The sequence below is a fragment of the Erpetoichthys calabaricus genome, chromosome 6, assembly GCF_900747795.2.
Source record: "Erpetoichthys calabaricus chromosome 6, fErpCal1.3, whole genome shotgun sequence".
Classification (NCBI taxonomy): domain Eukaryota; kingdom Metazoa; phylum Chordata; class Cladistia; order Polypteriformes; family Polypteridae; genus Erpetoichthys; species Erpetoichthys calabaricus.
Window position 1 is genome coordinate 149,413,968 of NC_041399.2, and position 19,946 is coordinate 149,433,913.

The 19,946-nt window shown below is 39.6% G+C and overlaps 1 protein-coding gene across 9 annotated transcripts in view; it reads left to right on the forward strand.

The window, feature by feature from the left end:
- Window positions 1-8,410: 8,410 nt before the first annotated feature.
- The window catches only part of amph (amphiphysin), a 288,814-nt gene continuing 277,278 nt past the window's right edge, over window positions 8,411-19,946 (forward strand). For 4 of the 9 annotated variants that reach the window (XM_051928840.1, XM_051928841.1, XM_051928842.1 and 1 more), the window contains exon 1: window positions 8,411-8,588. In XM_051928840.1, the coding sequence (XP_051784800.1) occupies window positions 8,520-8,588 (69 nt within the window). In that variant the 5' untranslated portion in view covers window positions 8,411-8,519. The remainder of the gene's footprint in view (window positions 8,589-19,946) is intronic. The other 5 variants (XM_051928843.1, XM_051928845.1, XM_051928846.1 and 2 more) reach the window with 3 other exon arrangements.

Here is a 19,946-nt window from a genome sequence, read left to right on the forward strand (position 1 = left end):
ATCTATCTATCTATCTATGCTAACCACATGGAACTTTTTGTTCTTATGTAAAGTAAATATTTTTAGAAACACCTTACAATGCTTTTTAATGTAGACAGGTGCTCTATTAAATAATGAATTATAACTGTTATTACTGTATATATTTTCCCCAGTACACTCCCATTTCCCCAGCCTTTTCCTAATATATTTGCCTTTAATGTCTGTATGTGTTTGTTAATTAATGTATGTACTGTAATTATACTAACCTGATAGGTAATATTACAAAAAGATATTTTTCTCACCTACTACGTTTTCAAATCACCATCCATCTAGCCATTCTTCTTGCCTGAAACACCAGCACCTTCTGTAAAAGATCTTTATTGCTCATGTTGTGACTTAAATATTTTAGTTTTAGCTTTACAACAATTAATTTCACTGGTTTTGATCAAAAACTGACACATCTGTCCCTGTTGCCCCACATGGCACAGCATGCTTAGCATTTTGCCTAACCACCACAATTCCGAAGTCCCATCTTAATGTTCTTTCACTGCCTGTGTTTTATAGTTATATTGCTCCTGGGAAGACCACTGCTTTAGGCATTAGGACATTTGTTGTCAAGGCAACATGCCTGGGATTGATGACCCAGACTGGGCTTACAGACATCACAGTATTTTTTTTCTAAACTGAGACATCCTTGCATTTTGTAAATGCAGTTTCTGATCCCCAACAGGTAGAAATGTTTAGAAATCTCAAATTCTTCCTTGCTTCCTTGCACTTGCTTAAATGATTATTTTGAAACCCTTGTTCTTCTGTGCCTGAAACAAGTTAGAATTCCCACTTTCTGTTTAGACCTTAAATATTAGGGTTTTCATATCTTTATCAATTGTAATGATGTCGTTGCCCTATCTAACATTATTGGAAATTGTTAGTTTGTGGGTCAGAAATCAACATAACAATTTTAACATATTACATTTTAGTGTATCTATCTGATGTAGTAAAGGATTTGTTGTATAGTGTTTGAGGCCTTTAGTGGTGGACATTATTGCAATTATTTCTAGGGATAATTCTAATTTTATTAATTAATTTTCTACTTTTTGGTATATTTTGATCTCCCATTTTTTTGTTTTCCATTCAATATATTATCTCCCTGTACTGGTGAGTGAGACTTTACGATGAAGTAATACTGAATGGCATCTAACAATGAAACTCTAAATCAGTGCTGTACAAGCAAGTGTGGTGTGACCGCCATTGCATTCTTATTTTGGTTTCTGCTCAGAACTGCTTTGATCAGCTTCAGGTTCTTCTTAAGCAAGAACAAAAAAAAAAAAAGATAAGCTACGTAAGGTGAGGAAAAAAATAGAGAGGAGGGTGATGAAGGATGAGTGGAAGATGGAGGACCAAAATATGTTGACTGAATATGATGTTCAGTTTTTACAGTCTTTTTTTTTTTATAGGTTCCTCTACACCAGGGCTGCACACACAGCAGGCCGATCTGGAGTCACTTTTGAGTCTCACCTGAACATCTCATATTTTAAAGTTTTATTTTTTTCTGTACTAAAAGTACATTTTGAATCACCTTCAGGTAGCTGTTATCAATTATTAGAAATGCATCTCTGACTTGTTCCATGGTCCTAATCCAATCTGATATTATACTTCTGGTAATGATATGAATTACGTTCAGTTGTACTAAACGATTAGAAGTTTTCAGAATCAATTACAGTTTTTCTCAATTACATTGGAAATGTTAAGTTGTCAAAAAAATGTGAATTTCTCATCAACATGTAGTTACTTGTGCACATCAGAATCACATTTCTCATTCTCCTTTTTTCACGAATTGCAAATGCTTTAATACATATGCATAAACTAGCATTGTTACCCATCTTTGCCTGGGAAATCTCCTAAGACAATGAACCTTGATTATAATGCCATTGATTAATCGGTTGTATCAGAAGTACTAGGTAACTAAATGAACACTTTTCTGTATACAATTCCAAACAGAGACAAATATTATTAGTTCACTGGAGCTCCTTACTCTTGAACATCCTACATACTATTAAACATTTGTGTCATAGATCAATTCTTGGTTTTCCTAGTGACTGACTTTAGCTATTGTGGACGGTCATTGCAAAACACAATTTTACAGGAAACTGTATTGTGTTGAATTGATACTGGTAATTAGTAAGAGTAATGGGAATTTTACGATATAAATGTAATTCCTCTCCTAACACATCCTGGAAAAATGGTAGCTTCAATCAGATTTGAAAATAGCATTTTGATCTGTAATCTTGCACCATCACAAACTTTAGGAGGGTTTAGATTAAAAGCAATATACACTGAATTGTAGTTCACTTTAAGTTATTATATACTACATTGACATTTACAGTATGTATAGGGCCCAGAGTTCTGTGTTTACACCCTTGACTACCAAGGAAATAATCTATCCCACCACCCGTATACTGTATGTATATCATTCTGCTCAAAAATCCAGGGTGGACAAAGGGCCCTTCTCAGATTTGTGTGAATTTTATACTGCCGCACAAGAAGTAACAAAAAGATGAAGGAAGTACCATGTGTTTTCATCCTTCCACTTTGCTTCTAATGACTGTCACAAATCCTTGTCAGTGCTCAGTGGATAAAAGGACGAGGTGCCTTACCATAGCCTGCTCTCTGCAGCATTGTCAATCTTTTTTTCTATAACCTCACCAGACTTCAGTGAAATTTGTTAAAAAACATGATCATGTCTCGTTTTTCATGTCCAGGACACCGCCCCTTCTTCAGTCATCCATCCATCCTATTGGTTAGTGCTGAGGTTCACATGGTCCTTCAATCGCTTCTGTTGCTTCCTATGTTTCCATAAAGCCCCCATCTCAGTGCAGTGTTGAGTATGTATATGAGCATAGCATTAATAAATATTGACAAATAAAATAATTATCAACAAATAATAAAAAACAGGCAAACTAATGTTCTTTATTCTCTAGCATCAAATTTCAAGCAAATTAATCAGAGTATTTTTGAGACTTGGGGGTATTTACTTTTTCATAAATGTTGTTATATCAAAATGTCTTTTCTTATCTAAACAGGACTTTTTTTGATGAGTGGGTGAGTGAATGAGTGAGTGACCTTTGCATTAAATATATCAATGACAAGTGAAATTGTCCAGAATTATCGTTTACATTTGTCTTTATGGTCAAAATAGATAATATGGCTGCTCAATGGAAAAGTTTTACACTACAAAACATGTTAGAATTCTCTGATCATGTAAGTCATCACATTCTCAAAATTCATTCCAGCTGCCATAATCTATTAGTCCTTTGTTACATTAATTGCAGTGACATGGAGTTATTTTAATGTCTCCTAAAGTGATAAATTAGTTCTCAGGTGAAACCTGCACTTCACTAACAAAGTGAGAGATTCCTACATCTTAGATCAACCAATGACACTTGCTGTCAAGTTAATTCACAAGTTAAAAATACATCTACAGAGACTGAGTGTAACTAAAATTATATAGAGATTTAAATATCTAACCCCATCCCATTCAGCAGATTTTATTGGGCTTTAACGAGGCGCACTTGAAATGGCTGTGTAGGTGGCCATAGCCGTATGGGCATAGCCTGAGATGAGGATTGAATGTCACTGGCCCCTCCCAAAATGTCAAGCTCCGCCCCATTCTGCAGACTCTGTTTTTTTTTTAAATTTTATTGATTTTATTGTAATCATTCCATACAAATAGATCAATTTTGAAAACAATTCAACCCCCACCCCTGAGAAAGAGAGCATGGCCAACGGAGTAAAACTTAAAGCTAGTAAAAATAAATAAATTGATGAGTTTAATAGGTGGATAAATATAAATGGAGAAGAAAAAGAAATGGGAAGAGAATCTGCTTCTTCAGTACTTTAAGAGCTTATTCTAAAATATTATTTATTAGATCCTGCCAGGTTTTGAAAATGTTCTGCACAGATCCTTTAACTGAGAATTTGATTTTTTCCAATTTCAAATAATATATAATATCAGTTACCCACTGACTTAAAAGAGGAGAGTTAGGATTCTTCCAGTTTAGCAAATTTAGTCTGCGTGCCAATAGTGTAGTGAAGGCAAATACAGTTTGTTTGTCCTTCTCCACTTTAAGCCCATCTACAAGAACACCAAACACAGCTGTTAGTGGATTAGGAGGGATTGTGACACCAAGGCTGTCTGAAAGGCACTTCAAAATTTTTGTCCAGAATGATGTTAATTTGGTGCAGGGCCAAAACATGTGACCCAGTGAGGCTGGAGCTTGATTGCAGTGTTCACAGGTTGGATCTTGGCCTGGAAACATTTTGGACAGTTTTAAGTGAGACAAATGTGCTTGATATATAATTTTAAGTTGAATAATTGTATGCCTGCGGTGGGTTGGCACCCTGCCCGGGATTGGTTCCTGCCTTGTGCCCTGTGTTGGCTGGGATTGGCTCCAGCAGACCCCCGTGACCCTGTGTTAGGATATAGCGGGTTGGATAATGGATGGATGGATGGATAATTGTATGCTTTGCACATATGGAGCTCGAGTGAATTCCTGCATTGCTCCTTTCCACTCCTTTCCTGATATGTTGAGCAAGAGATCCTTTTCCCATTGTTCTCTTGGATCTTTGAAAGGGAGGGACTGTAAAAAAATTTTATATATTGCAGAAATGCTGTCTGAGTCCTCGAAACTGAGCAATATTTTTTCCAGCATAGAGGAAAGTGCGAGATGAGGAAAATTGGGCAGGTTCTGTTTGACAAAGTTTTTAATTTGAAGATAGTGAAAGAAATGTGTTACTGGAAAGTTAAATTTGGAATGTAATTGTTCGTAGGATGCAAAGATGATGTCTATATAAAGATCTCTAAGCAATTTAATCCCAAATGTTTTCCAGATATTAAAAACATTCTACAGACTCTGTTGAGCTTCACTGAGGTATCCTTGGAATGACTGTGTAGGTGACTGGGTGTTAGTGTAACTGCTAATGGTGCACATTTGAAAATCCTCCCAGATTCTTCATATCCATCCATCCATTTTCGAACCCGCTGAATCTGAACACAGGGTCACGCGGGTCTGCTGGAGCCAATCCCAGCCAACACAGGGCACAAAGCAGGAACCAATCCTGGGCAGGGTGCCAACCCACAGCAGGACACATACAAACACACCCACACACCAAGCACACACTAGGGCCATTTTAGAATCGCCAATCCACCTGACCTGCATGTCTTTGGACTGTGGGAGGAAACCCACGCAGACACGGGGAGAACATGCAAACTCCACGCAGGGAGGACCTGGGAAGTGAACCCAGATCTCCCAACTGTGAGGCAGCAGCACTACCCACTGTGCCATCATGCACATTTTCCTGAAGTGAGGAAATCCTGAATTTTAGATAATTGGTTGAGCAAAGCAATGAACGTATTGACATATCCCATTTGTTTTCTGGTTTAATAATGCAGTAACAAAGCAAAAGATATGAATAGAAATAACCATTTGCATTTGAAAACATAGCGAAGTAAAACTGATAGTAGACAGGAAATGTTATACTCAAGTAAATATATTCTCAAAACATACACAAGTGCAATAATGAAGTAGTTCAACTTTCACTACAGTACAACTACATACAGTGCTAGTGAATAATATTATATTGTACAAAACACAAAAATATAAAATAATTCGACAATTCAGACTTGCACTAGCAGCCAGTAATAAAGCAAGTAAATCATGTCATTTTCTAACCTGCTCAAACCAGACCAGGGTTGCAAGGATGGACACTGGTGGCAGCCTAACTCAGCTAGTATAGGGCACCAGACAGGAACAAACCTTGGACAAGGTACCAGTCCATCACAGAGTGAACACATACACCCACACCCCAGCACACAATTTAGTGTCGCCAATTCACCTAACCTGCATGTCTTTAGACAATGAGAGCAAACTGGAGCACCTGGAGGATACCCATGCAGACACGGAGAGATCATGCAAACTCCACATAGGCAGGACCCATATTGTGAACCCTGATCTCTTTACAGTGAGGCAGCAGCTCTACCACTGCACCACCCCTATCAAGTAAGTCTTTATGAAATAATCATAATTTAGCTTGGATGGTGGAAAGAAACTCTTTATGTGTCTAGAGGTTCTTGCTTTTAATACCCAATAACATTTCCTGTATGGTAATAAATGAAAGAGATGGTTACATGAGTGAGTGTAATCTTTGATTATACTTTCTGGACGTTTCCTGATCTGTGATGTATACGTGCCCTTAAGAGTCCTGTTTCAGTCCTACACTCCTTTTTGCAGTCCAAAATACACACTACAGTTTATGTTCCAAGTGAGCAGATGCATTGACAGATAGTTTTGGAGAACATGAGGATGCATTAAATGACAGCTCTTTAAAACTGTACCAGCACCAATTGGGAGAGGTTTAATTTTGTAGGTTCACAAAGTAAAAAACATACACTATTGAGATTTTAAATAAGAGAAGTTATATATAATAAATTCAAACCTGCTTATGGTAATGGTTCAATGAAATGGCCAGTCTGTCAAGCAACATTCAATCAAAATTAATTTCATAAAGTACGTGATTGCTATATAAGTTCATGCTGCAGTATTTGACTGAAACTCAGGAACACAATGAAAGCTTCCACCATCACTTCCATCCTTCACACCCACATAAGCAACTGTACGACTTTTGTTACACAATTAACAATTCCAACACCTAGAATTGCCTAGCGTATTGATCAAATATATTACTGAAAATCAAATTATTGTAATGACCTGGAGGGTGCAAGAAGATGACCAATGGAATTAGCCTCTTTATACCAACTGCTGGCGAGTGGCTACTTCAGTGGCCTATTCTGCCTCCTTAATGCACAGGTTCTCTGCAGCTTCATGTGCTCCCAGGTACTTTGATCCTTTGCCTGTTCATTCACACTACCTGGCTACGCCTCACTCCACTTATCCAGGGTCACAGACAACCCGTATGCATCTCTTCCACCATCTCCTTAAGTTTACCCAAAGTCAGGGTCCACATCCAAGACTCACTGGTGGCTACACATCAAGGATGGGTGCGTGTGGTGCTGCAGAACACCTGGTGATGTGGTGGATGCAACACTGAAATGGGCAAACATCTGTGGTCTGGAGTAAGATGCCTGAATCCATTCCTCAGTCTCTCATACCCTTCAGGTCATAAAAGTGGTGTCAGGAGTGGGATGAAACTGACTAATGACCCTGAGATGGAGAGTTGTTTTAGCACTAAAACTGATGGACCTCTCGACCACACTCACAATGGACCGGGTCACATTGAACTCTTGAGTGTCCCAATGGATGAAGTTTGTGTTGCCCTCAAGGGTGAGAGTTCTGAGAAGAGGACAGTGCAGCGACCCTGAGTCTGGAAAAGAGAGGGACAATTTCTCCTGGAAGCTGCAGGCTGCATACGGGGCAGGCATGCCCAGAAAGCCAGGTATATAAGCAGCTTGTGAACAATACATGATGGTGGAATTCCAGACCCAGCACTCCAAGAAGCACTTTATTATACATATGGCAGCTGATGAGACCTGTCAGCCTGTAAGTGTGCCTACTGGTGAGCTTTGGGCAGACCGTGGCCTTGGGCTGGCTCATGAAATCAGGGGAAAGTGTGACAGTTGGGTTGCCTCTGACCCTGGTGAGAGGAGTAAGGTGGGACTGAGTGGTACATCTGTAGGTGAGCTAAGAGAACGAAGCAGCTGGGAGAGCACGGTGATGCGAAGACCTGGCCAATGGCCTTTTCAGGATCACACCAGAGGTCTGGTGTAAGATGGCTAAATGCATTACTCCATCTCTCATACCCCATGGGGGTGTATCAAATGACTATTGGCATTAGAAATGGAAGAGCTATAGCAACAATGAATGTAGTCAAGTCTGGCTAAATGTTGGTTAAAAAATACTTGTAAATCGGGATCCAAAGCGGGTACACTGGTGTGGCATAAAATTATTAGAAAAATGTCTGTGTTTCATGAGTCCAGTGTCCTGAACATGAATCTCGTTGTTCACATAGACTTTACATGATCTTCCCATTTCAGTATGGGTCTCCCACTGGGTACTCCAGTCTTCCTGTTACATTCCCAAAGACAGTTAGGTTAAGATTATTAGTGACCATTAATTGAAGCCACTGCAGATGTGTTCGTGAGTGATGGACCGGGCACCCTGTCCTGGGATGATTCCTGCCTTGCTACTGGCGACTCCGGCCCCCTGCGACGCTGCATGAGATTAACAACAAGAAGTACATTCATTTCTGTAGCACAGTTTCATTGAAAGGCTGTAGCTGAAAGCTTAGTGGGTTTTACTAATATATTTTTATATACATCATTAATTGTGATCGCTCTCTCTCTCTCTCTCTCTCTCTCTCTCTCTCTCTCTCTCTCTCTCTCTCTCTCTCCACGGCAGATGTCAAAAGGCGAAATAGAAGCGCTGTGTCTTTAAGAGGCACTCCTCCCTCCCAACTCCGCTCCTTTGCTGTCTGTCAAAGCCTTTCTGTGTATTAGCGGCTCTCGACTCGCTTCAGCACCAGCAGCCATGGCCGACATCAAAACGGGCATCTTCGCTAAAAATGTGCAGAAGAGGATCAGCAGGGCGCAGGAGAAGGTAAGGCCATCGTTTCGCAGCCGACTTGCTTGTTCGCTGTGCCTGCAGCCACCGGCGATTTCACCTCTGTTGGTTACTCGTGGCATCGGCGGCTGAGATGAGGATGCTTTTAATGGGAAAGGAGAAGCAGGTGTGACTAAAGCTCCAGTGCTGCGTGTTACAAACCGGAGGGTGCCGGCTGATGCATCGTATCTGGGAGGCTTATGCTTTTGCAGATCTGTTTTTGTGCAGTACTCCCTCGATGACTTTGCTGCGCGCGGGGCAGATCCCAGTGTGTCTCAATGACAAACGGTAACGTTAGCTGATGCTGCCATTGTCGTGCAGAGAAGCAGCCGTATGACATTTCATTCTTCGCTAAAACTTGCCTCCCGATGAACACGCCGTCTAAGCGTTTGTGTGCCCACTTCTAATAAGGCACAATTGACCGGAGGAGTGCTCAAAGGGACGTTTCTCAGCAATCGTCAGAAATGTCCTAGCGCAACAAACCCAGCGATCGGTGCATCCACGCGAAGCCAAACATGCAAGCAGATGTCCGGCTCTGTTAATTGTCTGTCATACGGGCCGTTTATTGCTACCTTTACAATATTACTGTATAGTTGCGACTTTCTTGCGCCGTGAGATAAGCGTGCTATTGGTCAGATAGATTAGAGTATAAATATAAATGGACATCGGTTGTACAAGGTCAACAGAAAGGGGACGTACGGGGGTCGTGAAGTACTAGAATGTTGCGGTGGATCACAGTTCGTACATTCACGCACAACTGGCAGGGAAGGCGAAATCAAGATAAACACAATATGGAAGGAGGGCGAGAAGGCGTTAAACCGTATAGCTGTCAAATCCACTCTGTCGGGCTATAAATAACACGAGTGCCTTTGCACGGGACACGGCGTCGCGTTAAGCCGGTAAATCTTTTCTGCGTAATTTTCATCAGTCCGGTCAGGAGGGGGCGCTGCTATCGGGATTCCCCCGTCACGGTTTGTGGAGATACTTGAGCGTGCACCCGCTTACCAATCACCGGACGAAAAAAAAAGTTACTGGGTATAAAGCAGCATCTATAAGATCATCAGTCTCCACACATTTAAGAAGATCGTTCGAAGTGTTTTATCCTGCGCATGCTGTCCGAATCAAAGCAACGAAATGGGCATCCGGCGGCTCCTTTAGTGTGCACGTAGGCAGGGAGTGTGGAGAATGGGGGTTGGGTTGCCTCTTGCTTTTCCTGCTTTTGCTCATCCCTGCCTCCATACACAGTGGCTGCTCTAATAGGATTGCTTTTCTTTTAATACCCACTGCCCTGGTCTCATTTGATGGGATGCCATAGCAAGGGCCTTTCATTTAGCTGTTTCAAGCCCAGAGGAAAAGATGCTTCTTGTATGCAGTTATTATTCTGAAGTACTCATCAGTTATGAGGTTGTTGTGGATGCATAAACCATTGTGGGCAGCATGGTTGTTCAAGCAGTTAATGCAAGCAGCATTGTCAGTTATGAACACCTGTCCAAGGATCTTTAAAAGTACAGCACATTTGTTTATTCTGAATAGTCAGTTGCAGCACCGGCACATTAAGAGACTGGCTCAAGGCCACTCCGTGAGTAAGAGGCTTACCGCATCCATGTGGCTTACAGTCTGACACCTTAACCACGAGGCCACACTGCCCATCATCTCACAGCTCTTTGGCTCAGTTGCCGACCCTGTTGACGTCTGCCTGAACTTTGCACATTCTCCACAGTTCATATGGTTTTTTTTTTTTTTCCCGGGTTGCCCAGTATTGGTTAGGCTAGTTGGCAGTTCTGACTTGGCACATTGGGAGTAAGTGTGAGAATGTGCCTTGAATTGGTTCTTGGAATAGATCCTCAAACAAAAAACAAAATTAGATCAGAAAATGGATTGAGAGACTGGTGCGTTTTCAAATCCAGTTCTAATTTTAATGATGACTTAGGAGTGAGGAGATGTCTGATTGGGGGAGGAGAGGATTAAGATGAGAGGAACACAGGTTTGTGAATCATTAAGAAGAGATGGCTGAAGGATTTGATTAGAGGTGATGTAAAGAAGATGGGAAATATCTTAATGGAATGGATCAATCACTCAATTCATTCAATCAGTCCTGTATACACTCTTGTTAAAGGCATATCCAGTCAGAAGGCATTCTAGGCAGAAAATGATTTTACAACACACTACCAGACTGAAACCTGGTAAAATTATATGATTTATATGTTGACTGGATATCTGAGGACAGTGGCTCAATCAATCAATGAATCAATCAGTACTTTATACAGTACGGTTCATAGATGTTATATGTAGATTATGAGTTTACAATACAGTATTAGACTGAAACACTGGATTAAAGTAAAAAATTGCAGGATAAGATGTAGTTGGATATCTGCAACCAATGGCACAATCAGTCAATCAACTGCTTAATCAATCTTATAAATAGCTTCATTAACAGTATATCCAGTGCCAAGGCGTGGTATGTAGAAAAAAATTTAAATGCTCTATTAGTTTGAGATTATAAATAAAATAAAATTATAAGATAAAATCAGGCTGGATATCTGAGAACAATTAATCAATCAATCAAGCAATCAATTGGTCAATTAATCAATCAATCAACCTACCAACCAATCATTCAAACTTGTATACAGCTTTATTAACTGCTTATCCAAGTCCTTAAGTGTTATTTGCAGAAACAATGATTTTGCAACACTCCATTAGACTGAGCCCTATGAATAAAATAAAATTATAAGATAAGTTCTGGCTGGGTATCTAAGAACAATGTCTTAATCAATCAATCAATCAATTAATATTTTATGCTTTACTACGAACAGTACCTAGGCATTATATGTAGATTATGAGTTTACAATACTGTATTAAACTAAAAACTTGGACTACAATAAAATTATAGTATAAACTGTGGCTGTACTGTATATCTAAGTATAATGGCTCAATAAAACAATCAATCCCGAAATCAAGAAATTAATCAATTTTGTATACAGTCCCATTCACAGCATATCCAGCCCCTTGGCATTATTGTGAAAAATGACTTTACAATACTCTATTAGATTGAGACCTATTAATAAAATAAAATTACAGGTATAAGATAAGTCTCTGACTGGATATCTGAGAACAGTGGCTCAGTCAATCAGTACTTTATACAGTACAGTTCATCTGTATTATAGACTAGCAAAATACCCGCGCTTCGCAGCGGAGAAGTAGTGTGTTAAAGAGGTTATGTAAACATACAGTGGTGTGAAAAACTATTTGCCCCCTTCCTGATTTCTTATTCTTTTGCATGTTTGTCACACAAAATGTTTCTGATCATCAAACACATTTAACCATTAGTCAAATATAACACAAGTAAACACAAAATGCAGTTTTTAAATGATGGTTTTTATTATTTAGGGAGAAAAAAAAATCCAAACCTACAAGGCCCTGTGTGAAAAAGTAATTGCCCCCTTGTTAAAAAATAACCTAACTGTGGTGTATCACACCTGAGTTCAATTTCCGTAGCCACCCCCAGGCCTGATTACTGCCACACCTGTTTCAATCAAGAAATCCCTTAAATAGGAGCTGCCTGACACAGAGAAGTAGACCAAAAGCACCTCAAAAGCTAGACATCATGCCAAGATCCAAAGAAATTCAGGAACAAATGAGAACAGCAGTAATTGAGATCTATCAGTCTGGTAAAGGTTATAAAGCCATTTCTAAAGCTTTGGGACTCCAGCGAACCACAGTGAGAGCCATTATCCACAAATGGCAAAAACATGGAACAGTGGTGAACCTTCCCAGGAGTGGCCGGCCGACCAAAATTACCCCAAGAGCGCAGAGACGACTCATCCGAGAGGTCACAAAAGACCCCAGGACAACGTCTAAAGAACTGCAGGCCTCACTTGCCTCAATTAAGGTCAGTGTTCACGACTCCACCATAAGAAAGAGACTGGGCAAAAACGGCCTGCATGGCAGATTTCCAAGACGCAAACCACTGTTAAGCAAAAAGAACATTAGGTCTCGTCTCAATTTTGCTAAGAAACATCTCAATGATTGCCAAGACTTTTGGGAAAATACTTTGTGGACTGATGAGACAAAAGTTGAACTTTTTGGAAGGCAAATGTCCCGTTACATCTGGCATAAAAGGAACACAGCATTTCAGAAAAAGAACATCATACCAACAGTAAAATATGGTGGTGGTAGTGTGATGGTCTGGGGTTGTTTTGCTGCTTCAGGACCTGGAAGGCTTGCTGTGATAGATGGAACCATGAATTCTACTGTCTACCAAAAAATCCTGAAGGAGAATGTCCGGCCATCTGTTCGTCAACTCAAGCTGAAGCGATCTTGGGTGCTGCAACAGGACAATGACCCAAAACACACCAGCAAATCCACCTCTGAATGGCTGAAGAAAAACAAAATGAAGACTTTGGAGTGGCCTAGTCAAAGTCCTGACCTGAATCCAATTGAGATGCTATGGCATGACCTTAAAAAGGCGGTTCATGCTAGAAAACCCTCAAATAAAGCTGAATTACAACAATTTTGCAAAGATGAGTGGGCCAAAATTCCTCCAGAGCGCTGTAAAAGACTCATTGCAAGTTATCGCAAACGCTTGATTGCAGTTATTGCTGCTAAGGGTGGCCCAACCAGTTATTAGGTTCAGGGGGCAATTACTTTTTCACACAGGGCCATGTAGGTTTGGATTTTTTTTTCTCCCTAAATAATAAAAACCACCATTTACAAACTGCATTTTGTGTTTACTTGTGTTATATTTGACTAATGGTTAAATGTGTTTGATGATCAGAAACATTTTGTGTGACAAACATGCAAAAGAATAAGAAATCAGGAAGGGGGCAAATAGTTTTTCACACCACTGTATATATACATTAACATATCTACATATACACATATCTACATATACATATATCAACATACAGTATATATACACATACATATACACACATACATACACACACACATACACATATACATATACACATACATACATACATACACATACATATATATATATATATATATATACACACACATACAGTATATATATATATATATATATATATATATATATATATATATATATATATATATATATATATTATATATATTATATATACATATACAGACACATATATATACATATACATATTTACATATCTACATATATATATACATATCTATATATATATCTATCTAACCAATCGACCACAGCATGTCCACTGAAGAGCTGCTGCTCTGATAGCATCCTGAGCAGCACGGGGGCGCCGCAGGGAACTGTCCTATCACCCTTCCTCTTCACCCTCTACACATCTGACTTCAGGTACAGGTCTCAGTCATGTTACCTGCAGAAATTCTCTGATGACTCTGCCATTGTGGCCTGTATAAGGGATGGACAGGAGGATGAATACAGGAGGGTGGTGGACAGCTTTGTGGAGTGGTGTGACCTAAACCATTTACAGATAAACATCACAAAGACAAAGGAACTGGTTGTGGACTTTAGGAAGCAGGCTCCTTTTCCCACCCCTGTCACCATCAGAGGACCGGATGTTGAGGTGGTTGAGGACTACAGGTACCTGGGGTACACATTGACAGTAAACTGGACTGGTTCGAGAACACCAACACAGTTTTCAAGAAAGGGCAGAGCCGGCTTTACCTACTGAGGAGACTCAGGTCTTTCAATGTCTGTAGGAAAATGCTGACTATGTTCTATCACTCTGTGGTAGAGAGCGTGGTGTTTTTTGCAGCTGTGTGCTGGGGCAGTGGGGTGAAGACAGCTGATGCCAACAGGCTGAACAAGCTGATTAAAAAGGCTGGTTCTGTCCTGGGTGTCAGACTGGAGAACCTGGTGGAGGTGTCTGAGAGGAGAATGCTGAAAAAGCTTCTCGGTATCATGGACAACCCCTCTCACCCCATGCACGCCTCCTTGATGGGTCATCAGAGTACACACAGCAAAAGACTCATTGCCTCCAAATGCAGAACCGAACGCCACAGGAAATCCTTTCTACCTGTGGCAATAAGACTGTATAACTCTTCCTCATTCTGTAGGTGATTTATTTCAGAATTTTTGTCATTAGGTCTCATTCCGTTTTTTATTTACTCATCTGTATGTTACTGAATGTTTGTTTCATCCCATCATCACATGCTGCTATCTCATTTATTCATGGCACAAACACTAAGTCACTTTTCATAACCACTTGCACTAATAATCTGTAGTTTTATTATATCTGTTATAGTTTTAGTTATAGTTGTTTGTTGCTTTGCACAAATTAGTTATATAGTTATAATACAAACTATTAGTTATAGTTATAGTTATTTGTTGCTTTGTTTAGAGTTATTTTGTTATTCTGTTTTTTTTTTTTGTTATTCTGTTTGCACTATTACTACTGATCTTTTTAACTCTTTACTACCTTATCTTTATTCCTCTTGTTGCACTGAGCATGTATATGACAAAAGAATTTCTCTCGGGATAAATAAAGTTCTTATCTATCTATCTATCTATCTATCTATCTATCTATCTATCTATCTATCTATCTATCTATCTATCTATCTATCTATCTATCTATCTATCTATCTATCTATCTATCTATCTATCTATCTATCTATCTATCTATCTATCTATCTATCTATATCTAAATCCCTGCGAAGTACTGCTTTTAAATTTTTATTAAGAAGAAAAGAAAACCTTTTTAAATTGAGGGAAAATATACCAATAACAATTTGTTAAGGATCTGTTTTTTTGTGAAGCTGCCTTCACACAGCCTCTCCGCTGTTTTATAAACGAACGCCATATAAGGTCTTCCTTTTTCGTTGCTTCGCCAGCGGAAGCAGCCTTTTTATTTAATCCACGGGTTGTCCGCTGTTTTTTTGTTCGTTTATTACGATTGTTATAGTTCTGTTTGTATACCACGTTGTCAGTTCAGCACTCCGGTTGTAATATGACCAAGCTGTGCAAGCACACTCTTGAGAATGCAACGTATAGTTGTACAGGAGAAAAGCAATGTTGCCTCAAATCAATGGCAACCTTTTGTAGGTCTATGAACTTAATTTAAACTTTAGGTTTACACGGTGCTTTGTTTCCGACGTGCTGCGTTCATTCAGTTCTCGTGAGCCGCTGTCTTGTGTGATGTTGCGATGTCCATGGCTTTATTTAATGTTAGCTAAGACCCGGCACTTAAAAGTTTCTCGCTACAGCAATTTTTAATCCGTTACAAAGTCATCCAAAGTCTCGTTTATACCTCGTGTCTTCTCATTAAACTTGTATCTTGCGAATATGGTATTGCAAACGGCAGCGGGAGCGTTTCTCATTAAACTTGTATCTCGCGAATATGGTATTGCAAACGGCAGCGGTAGCCTTTCTGTAAACTTAATTTAAACTTACGCTTTACACCGTGCTTTGTTTCCGCAGTATCGAAGTGATCACTCGTGCTGCATTCAGTCAATTCACGTGAGCCACTCTCTTGTGCTTTCTCAATTGTGTAATGAATGTTTTCTTCAGCGCTCTTTGGGTCTGTTCCTTGTTTTCAGTTCACGTGATTACGTAGGAGGCGTGATGATGCGATATGCGACTCCGCCTCCTCCATTACAGTATATGGACAAAAAAGAGGTTCCAGTTATGACCATTACACGTAGAATTTCGAAATGAAACCTGCCTAACTTTTGTAAGTAAGCTGTAAGGAATGAGCCTGCCAAATTTCAGCCTTCCACTTACACAGAAAGTTGGAGAATTAGTGATGAGTGAGTGAGTGAGGGCTTTGCCTTTTATTAGTATAGATAGATTATGAGTTTACAGCATTACACTGTAACCTTTGATTAAAATAAAATGATAGGATAAGCTGTAGTTGGATATCTACAAGCAATGGCACAATCAACCGCTTAATCAATCTAATATATAGCTTCTTTAACAGCATATCCAGTCCCTAGGTGTTATATGTAGAAAATAATTTTAAAATGCTCTATTAGACTGAGACCTATGAATAAAATAAAATTACTATAAGATAAGCTCTGGGTGAACATCTCAGAGCAATGAATGAATGAATGAATCAACCAATCAACTGATCAATTAATCAGCCAATCAATCAATCAATCAATAAAACTTGTATACAGCCATAGTAACAACAATAATTAATTATTAATTATAGGAAAAGCTGTGACTGGACATCTAAGAAAAATGGTTCAGTCAGTCAGATGATGCTTTAATCAGTGAACTTGCCATGCCCAACCCCTAGGCATTACTGTTTTAAAGTGAGAGAACAAAAATAAATTCCTGTAACCCTGATTTGGGGTAAGTGAATTCTGAATGGAAGATAGTGCAGTGGTTAATACTGCTGCCTTGTAAATTCAGCACATGAATGAATGGCTTGGCGAGCAGAGATGCAGACTTATGGACCCGACATCCTGTGTTACAATCCCAGGCCCTGTTATTATGAGAGTGGAGTCTGCATGTCCTCTATGTGTGTCTGTGTTGTGGTCGTCCCTCACAGTTTTCTGGTTTTCCTCAGATATCCCAGAGAAGTAGGTTCAAGGTAGGTTAACTGATGACTCTAAATTGGCCGCAGTGTGTGCGCAGGTGGACCCTGCGATTGACTGCAATGCTGTCTGCCCTGTGCTGCCATGAGAGGCTCTGGCCTCCTGTGACCTTGAATTGGATTAAGTTGGCCTGAGAATGCTATGAGAAGGCAGAATGGATGGAAATACAATTCAAGGACCTTGGAAAAGACCTGATATGAAAAAGAGAGAAGAATCCATTATGAAAATGGTGATCAATTGAAACTGGAGAAACTGTAGAGGAAAACAGTGTTGAAGAGACCTTGTCAGAAAGTTAATGCAGAGAATTCAGTTCTATGAAGTAAGAATGAAGAGGCAGGCCTGCTGGGTTAATTTAAATGCTGCGACTGATGGAGCAGAACTTGAGTACCAAAAAATGAAATTAGAGACATTGAAGCAAGTCTGATTGGCTGTAATATTTGAAAATAAAATACTCTTTAACTACTCTATGCAGAAGACATGTATGGTACATTCATTCTCCTTGAATTATTGCCTATAGAAAAAATAACAGAATCACAAGCTAACAGTAACTAATAAGCAGGTAGAAGTTGTCTAGTGTAGTATTGTGATATGAGGAGGTGCATTTTCTTTCATTTTTATGAACTTGATTTGCATTCTTTCTGATGGAAATTTATGGGTTAGGTGGGTTATGTCTTTGTCTACTCTAAGTATTAAAACAAACCAATGAAATTAATAGTAATTTAAAAGCTGATCAGTCATCCTCAGAAAGACAGTATAAGAAGTCACAATTGTAGTATTTTGTTGACATTGTATGCATTAATTAAGAAAGCATTAATTTATACACATGAACTTCCTGCTTCAGAATAATTTGTTTAATGCACGTGATGAACGTCAGGAATGGATGGTATTCCCTTACCCGGCCAGGAGGCATTGGTGAATGGCATGGATGGATGTTCATCCCGAGCCCAGGTAGCTGCTATTTCCTATCACATTTTGGATGGACGAAAGGGAATGACTATGTGCCTGGGTCATGTTTACTCAAGTCCACTAGGTGGCAGCGTTAGTCTGGTGTAGCTTCTATATCGACACCTACAGGGCCTCAGGGAAGCTGTTCTCAAGGGGACCCTTGGTGGAGTCCTTGGGGGAACCTAGAGGGTACTGATTTGGAGGAAATTCCCTTGTCAGGTGGAAGTACTGACTGACCTGGACTTCCTGGGTGCAATATGGTGACAACAAAAGTGCTTCTGGGTCTAGCACAAAGGAACCTGCTTAGCTTCACTTAGGACACTCAGAGCTGGAAGTAGAGAAGAATGAATCTTGCTTGAGGAGGAGTGAAGGAGAAAGACAAAGAAAGAATTGTAGAGTGGATTGTACTGAAGAAGAAGCCAATCTGATAAAGGCATTTGACAAAATAATGAAGCATTTATTTGAAACCGGGACTTGTCTTGATGCAGTTGTGTCTAGGGTTTGGGGCTGTAAGGTGCCTGCAGTTGCTGCAGTGGGAAAATTAACTTTTATCAGCATACAAGTTTAAATTAAAAAGAAAAGGCAAGTTGAACGACGTAACTGGATAGAAGCTGTTACAATACAACATGTTCCCAATTACTAATGAGTAGTTTGAACATGCACAGCACAGCGTTCTGCCATTTGTCCAGTTGAAGCCAAGGGAAAATGAATATGGACACTCCGCTGCAGGATTGCACCATTGTCGAACAACTTGCTGTTGTGAGATTTCTTTGGGAAGAGAGAGGGAAACCTGCTGAAATTCATAGAAGGATGTTGTGTTGTGTAGATCAGTATGCTGTTTGGGTACCTGATCTTACACAAACTTTACGGTACCCCAAGTCATCCTACACTGTGGCATGTGCAGATCCATAGCTGATATCCAAATGTGCAGCAACAGCAGACAACGTAATCTATTGGTGTTCTCTGACATTCATAATGTCAGTGTGGGCTTGTGTGCACAAAGTTGATGGTCGACCAGATAGAGCTTTGTCAGTTACAGTTGTTCTTCCCATTTTAAACCTTTTTATCCATTCATGAACTGTTAATTGAACTTTTAACTTCCATTCTGAGCCAACATCCTTCAGCGAATTTCAGCAAGTTTCATTCACTCTGGTGCAATTGCGTAGTGGGATGTCCATGTTCATTTAACTTTGGCTTTAACCAGGCTAACAGCAGAGCGCTGTGCTGTGAGAGTTCAAACTACCCATAAGCCATTTAGACTATTTTGTATTGTGTCAGCTTCTATCTGTTGAGGTTATCACATAATTTTCAAACTGCCTTTGCTATTTAATTTACCCCTATATTAAAACAATTCTGCCTTTCTCAAATAAAATTGTTGAAAAAGTGAAGCTCGCCATTCTTTTTTCAGTATTGGATCATTAATAGGCAATTTGGTTCTTCTTCTTTTGAGCAAAGATAGCATACATGCATGTCTGTGCAGAAGACGATGTAATGAAAGTTGTACTAGGATGAGCAAAAAAAAGCAATTCAGTAATTGACATCTTTGCTGAAATGTTTAGTGGAGACAAATTGTGAATATAGCCATCAAGAGATGTTTGGTCATTTATAATGGATGGAATTTATCTGTTGTCATATTAGCCGGCCCAGCACAGACCTTACAGCAGAAAGCCCAGTTAACTGAGGTCTCCAGAAGTGTGACTGTGTCTGACTTGGCCTTTGACTTTGCCTGTTGTTATTGACTGTAGGCCCCCGAGGTTTAATTTCTCCAGGAGTGTTGCTGAATAGATTGTAGTTTACCTCTGCTATGTTGGCCATTGATGTAGCGGGTTGGGTAATGACTGACTGACTGACTGACTAAGTAATGGACAGATATTTCTGAGTTCCATTTATTTTAAT